This window comes from Vanessa cardui, chromosome 26, assembly GCF_905220365.1.
Source record: "Vanessa cardui chromosome 26, ilVanCard2.1, whole genome shotgun sequence".
In the NCBI taxonomy this organism is placed as follows: domain Eukaryota; kingdom Metazoa; phylum Arthropoda; class Insecta; order Lepidoptera; family Nymphalidae; genus Vanessa; species Vanessa cardui.
This window is the reverse complement of record NC_061148.1, coordinates 1,959,958-1,971,663: the sequence shown is the minus strand read 5'-3', so window position 1 is coordinate 1,971,663 and position 11,706 is coordinate 1,959,958. Positions and strand designations below refer to the sequence as shown.

The window sequence follows — 11,706 nt, the reverse complement described above, 5'->3', positions numbered from 1 at the left end:
TATCGATTCGGTGCACATGTCTTGATATAATAATAAAGAAAAATTAAATAAGTAATAATTAATAAACAAATAATTAAAAAATAATCAAGCTTCTTGTAAGCTAAACTCGTTTTATTGTTTCATTACTTCAATTCTTGTAACACGAATTTGAAGTTGACATGTGTTTACATTTTTAAGGTAAAATCAGCCTTATTTAGTGTTTGATTTTATATATTTGGTGTATGTATGTGGTAGTTAATGATTAATCGAACTAACATATAGGTACTTGTAATACATAATCAGTATCAGTATCAACATAACACAAAGTAAGACAATTTAGTATAAACTTTGTCATTAAATAGGAATGGCAGAATTACGGCTTATATAGTTTTACTACAAAGGTGTATAAATTTTTATAATAATAGATATTTGTACAAAAAAAAATGTAACAAAGTTCCTCAAATTTGAGAAAACAATAACAAAATTAGTTCAATTGTCAACAAATTGGTAATAAGCCATTAATAAAATGTGGTTTGTTGAAAAAACAATCTATGATTATCCTTAATAAGTGAACAAGCCTAGCGTGTCGCCGGCATTACAAAAGACATTTTTTTCTAAAATAAAAAAAAATATTATTTTTAACGGGCCACTTAAAAACTCAGTAGCTTATCGCTTGAAGATTGCACACAATTAGTTTGAATGAATAATTTAGCCTAGTTTTTAAGATATCACTGAAATTCTTAGAACAAGCCTAGCGTGTTCCCGGCGTGGCTATAGAAATTCGCATGAACACGCTAGGCTTGTCGCTGGCACTGAACGTGTTAAAGACATCATAAGTCAGGAATTTGCCTTTTACACGAACAGAAGTAAAACCTATTAATATTAAAATAAGCTTTATTTAACTTACATTGCAAGCACTAAAGCAAACTCAATAAATCGACACCCCCAACGCATTAGGTCTTATTTTGATTTTTTTTGCAAAAATGAGATTTTGGTACTGTAATGTATTAAAATATAAATATTACACATCACATATTTTAACCACCGCGCATATAGTCGTATCCTCGCTTGCGACGATATACGTTGATCTATTATAGCGCGCACAAGTGCACCATGCCATGCAGTTCCGACGTCGTATAGTGTAAAAAGAACTAAATATTGCTACAAATGTCCGACGCAAAACGTTGCAACACAGAAGTTGCGACTTTATGCGTGGTCGACGTTTATTGATTATACGTCGTAACTATAACTTACGATTATATGCATCGTTTCGTGTTGAAGTAAAGACCTTAGGACAACACGAATAAAGAAGGGCTTTATTTTTTCCCGATTTTTATTAAAATACGAATTATCAAATCAATAAATAGGCCTTATTATACTCTCTAACATACAATCTGTGCTGTGTACCAAAATTAATCACAAACTATGTTTGGTGGCTGAACAATGCAAAGATGAAAGTAAAAAATAGCTCTCCTGAAAAATCACAAATTTTGTCATACGACTTAATGAGTTGGATGTATCGAAATCATACAATAACAGTTTATATTGTAGATAGCATCAGGGTAAAATAATGCAGCTTAAATTGATGCCAATGGCTAGCACTGTCCGTCAGTTGTCAGGAATTGTTACATAAAAATGTATATATCAAGTATCAACAAACGGACCTAACATTAGAAAATGAACGAACATTTTAATAGTTCTACATACATTAATAAGACGAGTTAAATATAAATACTTCAGCTATATTTAATTAATCTTACAATACGAAAAAATATGCAACCGAAATATACCACTACGAATTGTAATTAAGCTCACCAAAAACCTAAGTATAGTAGGACACAAATTAGATGTAGCATCGGAAAATGCAATGGAATGAAATTAAAACCGATTACTGCCGATTTATACAACCATTAGAAATAGCTCCCCATCGCGCCATTCGCCGCTGTTCGTCGCTATAGATTCGCGCGTCAGAGAAAGCAAGTGCATGTAAATCCACGCGTCAAATTGACAAATATATTAGGTCATATGAAATTACAAGTTAATACGTTCGTGCAAAGATCATATTCGCATGAGAAATAAATATTGACAATTTGGTATAGCGTACTCAATTCGGATGTGATCGGTTTTACGAATTTTGCCGATGCGACATCTAAGTTGCGTCGTACTATACATGCCAACCCTCGTTGTGGGGACAATCTCAAGAATTTGGCAACTGATAAAAATCAAACGCGTGTACTATTTCCTCACTTGCATACTTTAATTGGACATAGTGAGTACACCAAACAAAGGACAAGCATGGTGAAAAAATAAATCATAACAATAAAAGTATCAAGATTAGTTTATTAAATTTGCTTAACTATCTAGAACTAAAAAAATACGTCACTTACCATCGTTTGTTGATGAAAATTAATAAAAAATAAAGTAATGGATATATTTTTACAATATATATGAGGGAAAAGGACGAAAAATGTTTCCTTCTGGAATGTTAAAAATCTTACTAAATTTCTGAATCGATAAGAAAAATGTAAAGGTATAAAAAATAGTAAATAATACAATAAATTTTGTATTCGCACCGTCTTTATTTATCTCTTAAAAATATAACATACATCACCTCGTATGTCCACAACTTAACCTAACTTACAACTATTTGTATTGAAACATTGGCGTGCTAACAGAAATGTTAATAAAAATACACTTTTTATTAAAAATAGTTATAATTTTTATAAATTTCTAATAATATTTCTTTAGCAAAAACTGCCTGAAAATTCTTGAATGATTTCATGGAATATCAAATGAAGCCAAGTAAATTTAAGATGCACTTTCATTAAAATTTTATATTACTTATATTACAAAATACTACGCTTTCTTAGCCGGTGGTCTGAAAACTCCTACAACTACTGCATGGTCCCTCTCGTAGGGCTCCAAAGTTAACTGTTCCTGAGGTTTTAGTTTGTCAGCTTGTAATTTTTTAACTTCCGCTGCGAAAACAGCTTCTGGCTGCGCTGTTGAGTCTATACATGATGCCTGGAGTAAGAAAGAATCAATTAGGTCATATTGTAATTCATACATTTATTATTAATATGAATCTTAATCCTCAGTGAGAGAGTTCAATTTCTTTCAACATGAAAAATTTAGTTATTTTGTATCATCATAGGAAATTCGTCTAATCCTATACTTATACTATATTATATAGTATAGAATACTATATAAATTAATACATTTTGACATATAACACTAGTAAAATAATATTACATAATGCTGTCCGCTAAAGAAATAAAAGGAGCTAATATACACATACCTTAATGGATATTACGAAGTGTCCTCCATTCTTGAGAAAATGTTGTGCGTTTAAACTGACAATTCTAGCTTGGTCCGGTTGGGCGACGTCCGCGAAAATTGTGTCAACCATACCTACTAACATTCTGAAAATAAAAATAGAAGTTTTGTAGACTCTGTCGTTACATTATTATTTTTTATGAATTTGAAGTGTTCATCAGAGAGAGAGTTCAAATAATATCAACATGAAATATTTAGATATTGAATATCATCATAGTAATGCTTTAAAAGAAATCAATAATCTTTGCTTTAAATAATTAATAAATAAACTAAATTTTGTTCAAATACAAAACTTAAAAAAAAAATTTTTAAATGTAACATACCTATATTTTAACGGATGTCTGGCATCTTCAATAATTGGAATAATATTTGTTCTTTTCTTGGCTACATTTATAAGATCACGTCCCGATCTGTGTGAGAACTCCACTGCGTACACGAGGCCTTCCTGCGGGTTTAACATTTGGTTAGTTAATCTTGTTTGGTGATAATGGTATTTCTTGTAGATAAGAAAAATAATCAGTATAGTGGGTAGTGGATATGAAGTAGTCTTCATGGATAGGTCTGTTTACTTGTTTTCATCATTAGAATTATATATTGAAAAATTATTTAACTTCATTGCATAATACAATGTAAAGGCACACAACAATAGTGTACATAATTGGTTTATAATATTTATTTTCTTGTGAGTTCTTCTCAGTAGCTCTTCTCATAGCTCCACTTAACTGTAAAATGAAGATTCAAAAGTGCTTGTAAAAGCCCACTTGAATAAAGTTTATTTTGATTTGATTGATTAAACTTGTTTTTTTTTTCTTTATACCCAATATATATTATAAACCAATCTAAAGAGAAAAAGTTGTGTAATTAAATAATAATATTGCTTACGGGTCCGACAACATCTGAGACGTGACTGACTGTCGTACCGCTGGCTGCACCGAGATACAAAACTCTTGATCCTGGTGGCATGTGTATAGCGTCGACACCTCCCATGATAGCGGCAGCCAATTTTGATCTGAACGGATTCCATACTCTGTATTCCACCTTCTCTCCTTCATTCTGAGATGTAATTTTATAGAATTAATATACATTATCTAAATAGTATCAACAAATTATGAGGTTTTTAATAATCAGAAGTGGGTATGTGGATATGGTCTTCACGGTTAGGTCGAGATTAGAGGGACCAAATCATCATTTTAAATATTTAGAAAAAAAAATTATATGCATAGTCCACTCTAGCTATAAACCTTTATTTACTGCATATTATAAACATTATCTGAAAAGAGCAATTTTCAAAAATTTTTCAAAAATTTCTGAGTTTTTGTCTGTTGTTTTCTATCATATACAACAGAGTCAGTATAATCAATAAAAAGCATGAAATAATTTTATAAGCACTTTACACATTAATGTGGGCTAACCACTACAAATGAAAAGTAATAGTTGCCATGATAAAGGTATATTAAAATTTATTTACTTATTATTACATATAACTAAAGTGGACACCAAATTGCAACATTATTTAAAGATTAAATATTAATAATATTACAATACAAACCTCGACTGATATCCTCTTTTCACCGTAAACTTCTGAACCGGGCACTAAATTCTTCGTAACCAATGCATCTTCTTTTCCTCTCGCGATAAACACTCCTGGATGTCTAAAAAGAATTAACTTATCAATATTGTACCAACATATATTGTACCGATAGTTTGATGGGGGTATTATCAGAAACATAATTTGGCTTCAAGCATTCGCATTCAGAAGAACGAAAGTTATGTTTGAAACATCATTTAGGTTGAATGTATAACTACTCTGACCTTATTTATCCTGAGAGAGATTTCAACGGAATCAAATAAAATTATAAAGTATTCAAAGAGACTTAATATTTGTCAACCTATTTAAACATAATATAGAATTTACAGAGCTGAACTATCAAAAACCTAGTAACTGTTTTATATCAATGTTATCTACATGTGGATTAAAATTTGGGTCAGCACCATTAGAGCAATTATTCCCAGCAATAGAATATTTACAAATTGCTGCTTTATTTTGTGATAACGACTTCATGTTGTAATAACGTTAAAACTTATTTTAACTAGGATTAAAGGATGTAAGATTAATGAGTCAGTCAGTACTAATAGGACTAAGGTTAAAATATATATGTATATACTAAAAATTAATCTTATTTAAAACAAAAGATATATCAAACTACACTATTTACATGGATACTTTAAATAAATCGTACTACATGAAAATAAATAATTATTGTAAGATTTACCTGTGGGGTTCGATGATAACTTGCTTTCCTCCCTTGAAACCACCTCGGCCACCTCTTGGAGCCCCACCTCGACCACGGCCTGAGAAGACCAATATATTAATATAATATACTCACAGAAATGTCATTTTGGGTTGTTACTTTTTATATATCAGTAGTGGGTATGTGGTATCATAGTCTTCATGAATAGGTCTAGATTAGAGGGACCATTCTCTCATCATTTAATTAAATCCTACACTTGTTAAAATATAGAAAGATCAACAAACTTCAGCGATTTGAGCAATATCTATGTAATTTTTATCAGTTTTCTGAAGTTTGGATGGAATAGGCATTTTATTAAATATCGTACCTCCGCCGCCTCGTCCGCCGAAGCCCCGGCCTCCGCCTCCGCCACGCTTCTCAAACTTTCCTCCGCCCCCACCGCCGAAACCTCCTCGACCACCACCGAATCCCCCCCGACCGCCGCCGCCCCCACGACCGCCTCGAAATCCACCACGACCCCCGCCGCCACGCGGACTACTAAAATCTGAAGATAAACAAAGAATAATTAACACGTGGGAATCCTTCAATGTATCATTAATCATTACATTTAAATTCAAACGACTATCGTATAGTTAATTTTATTTCATAGCATGTGGTTATTACTTGGAAAGCACGTGGAGTGCCTAAAATCACCACTTTATCAATAAAACTTTATATAAATATTAGAATTTGTTCAATTTATCGGACGCTACAGTCTAAAATTCCACATGTAGTTTCAAACTTAACCTTAAACACGGCCGTATAAAAAAGTCATAATTTCGGTAAATGTTACTAAATCATAATGTAATCATAATGGTTATAACTTACTGAACTAGCTTTAAAATGATAAAAGTATAATTGAATTACTGATGTAAAACATAAATAGCCGACAAACACCACGCGGTAACCACACGTGTGAAACGAGAAAATATAAAATTTATTTATAACTTACCTGGTTTACCCATTTGTTAAATTAGATAGTTTAATTCTTTGTAATTAAAACAGAAACACTTATTCTTCAACGAATTATAAAAATAAACTCTTTAGACTTCATAAGCGGGCGGAGCTCATAGCGCCCGCGCCGTCTTACCACCGCCGGAAATGATGCCATTTTGTGGAGTTATGAATTGCCAGCTGCACGTACACAAAAGAAAAAAAAATATGATACAAAGTTACCACCTAAAAAATTATATTCGATAATAAATTATAAAGAGTACATCAGGAAAGTTTAAAGAGATATATTTTGAGTTTTTAAGCACATATAAAATTAATAAAACCTATAAAAATCAGAAATAAGCCAGTTAAAGAATTATTAAAGATTTAAAAAAACGAAAATGATTCTTATAAACTGACTTGAATAAATTAAAATTAAATAGAAATAGATTAATAAAATTTTATTTTAAAAATATTTTTATGAACTCGTATGAGATCGAAATATTCGATTAAATATTTTTAAATCGAATATTTCGATATAATTCTTTTAAAGACAACGCAATGGGTTCTGGAGATCTTAATAACGTTTCTCGTTCTTTTTTTAGTGAGAATCTTCCACCATTCAAAATCTTAAAATCAAAATATACTTTATTCGATTATTTTTAATCGTCATTTAACAAACTATATTAAGTGAAGCTACCGCAGGTTCGGAATAGACTGTCCGAAAAGAAACGGCAAGAAACTCAGTAATTACTCTTTTTAACCAATAAAAATTACGAAGTCATATATCCTACCTGGAAGTCAACAAGTGTTAGCTCCAAACTTTTTATCATCTATATAATCTTTTATTGAATAATATGCCTTCTTTATCAATATAATTTTACACATGATTTGAAATTATGACATAGCTAAGTTAAAAAAATCTGCGGAATTTTATAATCGAAACGGATACCTTGCCCCAAGAAGGATTTATTGACTTTGCACAATGATATTCTAATAAACAGATATGTTATACCCATACTAAACAACAGAAAAAAGTGTGCCGCGCCGGGGACCGTTTATTTTACATTTCGTTACAAGTAAAAAGCATAGCTTGATAAAAACAATAAGTAAAAGGGATAACTAGATGTTTTAATTAAGCAAAACGTATTACTACATATGTAATTATGATGTATTATAACGTATTACTGGCATAATTAGGATGAAAACGACTAAAGGCAAACGTCCCAATTAGGACGTTTTCTAGTCTTCAATTTTTTGCGCGTTAATGACATATCTGTTTACTAGAACTTGACAAGTCCCACAAAATTGTATCTAAATAATTACCCTCGAGTATGCGCTCGTAAAGGCAATGCCTATATAACCATTGTTTTTTCTATATTGTAGCAACGATTTCGTTTACTTTTGATTACAAATAAAAAAGTAACGTATCTGTAAGTAAGTAAGTAACTTACTTACTGTAAGTAACTTACGTATCTGACCATCACTAAATTCGCCGTCACTATTTCAAAACTTCATGAGAATACTCTTTCCTTTTTGAAGTTGATCGAGAGGGTTAAGGTCATTGATGATTTTCTACCCTTTTTTTATTTGAAAGTGGAAGACGGTCGTCTGTCTTTCATTTAAAGGTGATCATTATAGTATGACACAAATTAGATGTAACATCGGCAAAATTCGTAAAACCGATCACATCCGAATTAAGTACGCTATCCCAAATTATCAATATTTATTTCTTATGTGAATATAATCTTTACGCAAACGTGATAACTTGTAATATCATACGATCTTATATATTCGTCAATTTGACACGTCGATTTATATCCACTTGCTTTCGCGGGTTGAACTGCCGCGAGAAATTATAGCGACGAATAGCGTCGAATACGAGATAGAAAGCTATTTCTAATGGTTGTATAAATCGGCAATAATCAGTTTTATTGAATTTGCCGATGCTACATCTAAGTTGTGTCGTACTATACCTTATTGACACTTAATTTACAAATTATTGATTAAAGTGGTTGATGACAAAGATTTAAATAACTGTTATTATTAAAATAGCGATAAATATACTGGAAGAGATAGCGCTATCTTTATTTTATTAAACATCTAAACAAGATGACTCTGTAAAAATTAAAGACGTAAACATACTTCAGATTTCCTATATACCAATATTATTGCGAAAGTAGCCGAAATGTTTTGGTAAGTTGGGATTTCTATCCACTAAACCACTGTGAATGCTGTAAAATGCATTTGCAGTAAGGAATACGAAGGTTTTTTTTAAATATTTACAACAACAGCCTGTAAGTTCTACCGCTGGGCTAAAGGCCTCCTCTCCCTTGTTTGGAACTTATTCCACCACGCTGTTCCAATGCGGGTTGGTGGAATACACATGTGGCAGAACTTCTATGAAATTTGTCACATGCAGGTTTCCTCACGATGTTTTCCTTCACCGCAGAGCACGAGATGAATTATAAAGACAAATTAAGCACATGAAACAGAGGTGCTTGCCTGGGTTTGAACTCACAATCATCGGTTAAGATGCACGCGTTCTAACCACTGGCCCATCTCGACTCTTTAAATGTTTACTTCTCATTAATAACACCGGTTAACCTCAAATCAAATTTTGTAACAAGAATGATCACTAACCTATAATTATTACCATATCTATTTTGATTCCATCAGGTATAGTTTTTGTGTGACAGCTACTACCCACAATTTCAAATGTGAAAATTAACCGATTTTGTTCCATTTTCGCATTTAGAGATTTTGTTTATTTGAAGAGCGTGTTTTGTTTTGTTTTTAAAGTGATTCTTAAATAATGTCAAATAAGTGTTTATAAATATGTAATTTAAATAATTTTAAATAAAAGCTTCATCAAAAGTATAACGCCTCGCCTCATTGCCTCCACTGGTGACAGGAGGGCTGGTTCGTTTTTTGCCCAGAGGATCGGAATTGCGATTCAACGGGGAAATGCTGCTAGTATTCTTGTCACCATTTAACGCGGTCAAGATTTATACAGTAACCAGTTTTAGCTCATATATTTATTTTAGCTCATATATTCATATATATATTTAAGCATTTAATGTTGTTAATTCTTATGTTAATAAAAATTACGATAAAAAAAAAATAAGTGTAAAAATTATCCATACAAGTTTTGTCATATGTGTCACCAGACATTACTTTCAAAAGTCAGCGAAAGAATTTGAACAGTATTTTGGCTTTGGTTTGCAATTACTGATGCAATCGCTATTGACATATAGCATATATATCGACGGTTTTCTCTCTTAAAGTAGTATCTTTATTATCAGTGTTTATAAGTGATAAGAAATGCCCACAAGTATAAAAGCCGGTGTCATCAATATTGGGCTTGTTTGGAATCATTGACTGTAAGTTGGCTATTTTGTTAAAAATTGTGTTATATATTCTAAACGATTGTTTTTACGGTAATACATTTTATTTATTTTAAACACAAGTATTGTCTGTTGATTCGTTTTTAATAAGATATTTTTTATGCATCTTTACGTGTTTACAAAGATGAGTGAAAAAAGACATTGTCAAAATTAAGTCAACAACAAGTCTTTTTTTGGTTGTAGTGTATATTTTTTTACAGTTTGTGTCTGAGCTCTGGAAATTTGCACTTAGCGAAATTACGAACTAAGACTTTGTTGATTTTTAATTTTGTTACTTTTTTTTCATATTTCATATATTCTTTTTATAAATTATTGTTATATATTTTTACATGATTTTATGATTTCCGTATTATGCAAGTCCAGTCTTACTCGCATAGACCCCGGTAATTGTTTTTAGGGCTAGGACTAATTCCTAGTTCCTAAAAAAAAATTTCAGTGTCAACAACTGTCTGATAACTTTTGGCTTTAGGAACTCCTACATTATTTTGCTAAACGAGGATTAAGATATCTTAACAAATATTATAATCATCATCAAAATTAAAAATTTCGCTATTCGGAAGTACATCTTTCAATACATACATAAAAAAACTAGTGTTGTATCGCGTGGGGTATTTTTTTGGTTATTATATATTTATTTTTAAGATATTTTTTTCATGTGTCTCGCATTTTATGGCAGTTCTAAGCCAACTGTCAAAGAGTGCACAACTGGTTTTATAGTCTATTTACAATGGACGTAGGATAAATGATAAACAAAACTTAAATTTATGTATTTCTCACGATTTGCTATAAAAAACTCAGCTTTATTTACTGAGAGTTTATGATTAATATGTATTTATTATATTCTACACTAGTATACTTAACTACTTATATATATTTTAATTTTACTCCCGAAATTCCGATAGCAGTTATTTGACGATCGAAACGTCAATTTTTTGAAAATCCCTAGTGAATATTACAGATTATGCCTTTCCCAAATGATTCCCCTTTGATTTGGGCGAAAAAACCTGAATTTCCAATAATTTTCTGCTGAACCTATTTTGATTTGTTATTAACAAAATATAATGTCATAAATTATTAATAGTCGCATTAAATTGCGTAAATAATTTCCTAAATATAACAAAAATAAAAATATTAATTGTTAAATTTATCTAACTATACGGAACTTGTTTATTTGTCTTTTTTCCTAAACGACTTGCAATAGAGTAGAGTATAATCGTCTAGTTGTCTTAATCTCAAGGTCGTAGTAATGATAACTCGACAAGAGGTTTGTATACAAGCGTTCCACCAAGTGAATAATTGTAATTCATGAAATCTTAAACGTAGGATTAGCACTTTAATCTATACTTATTATAAAAAGATAAAATTTGCTTTTTTTTGTATGTAGCGGATAAATAATCGGACAATTCTTAATTTTTTTTCAATGGTAGGAAGCTAGATTATACCTGAGCGTTAAAGGGTATAAACTTTATTCATATCGTCTTCACTATCACTACATAGTATATATGTCCCTTTGTATGCTTGAATCTTTAAAACTACGCAACGGATTTTGATGCGGTTATTTTTTAATAGATATAGTGATTCGAGGCAAAATATTTTGTATGTAATATAAGGACAAGTTTGTAATGTGATGTCGTAAATAAACAAATTCCGTAGTATATTTAGTATCAGTATCAGTATTGCACTCGTGCGTCGCTGGGGCGGGTCGCTAGTCATATTATAAAACTTCTCATACATAATATGTAGATAAGCTCAGTTAGAAA

General features: G+C 31.1%; 1 protein-coding gene and 1 non-coding gene across 2 annotated transcripts; both read right to left on the bottom strand.

Moving 5' to 3' along the window:
• Window positions 1–2,538: 2,538 nt before the first annotated feature.
• On the bottom strand, window positions 2,539–6,709 carry LOC124540807 (rRNA 2'-O-methyltransferase fibrillarin). The gene is made up of 8 exons (XM_047118526.1): window positions 6,559–6,709; window positions 5,935–6,111; window positions 5,589–5,667; window positions 4,865–4,967; window positions 4,198–4,368; window positions 3,639–3,760; window positions 3,278–3,401; window positions 2,539–3,003 (listed from the first exon to the last, which is right to left on the bottom strand). Exons 1-8 carry the CDS (start codon window positions 6,569–6,571, stop codon window positions 2,836–2,838), a joined length of 957 nt encoding a protein of 318 aa, XP_046974482.1. The 5' UTR covers window positions 6,572–6,709; the 3' UTR covers window positions 2,539–2,835.
• Window positions 5,030–5,105, bottom strand: LOC124540880. The gene has a single exon (XR_006967178.1). It is a non-coding gene; the product is annotated as a small nucleolar RNA SNORD59 (small nucleolar RNA).
• Window positions 6,710–11,706: the final 4,997 nt, after the last annotated feature.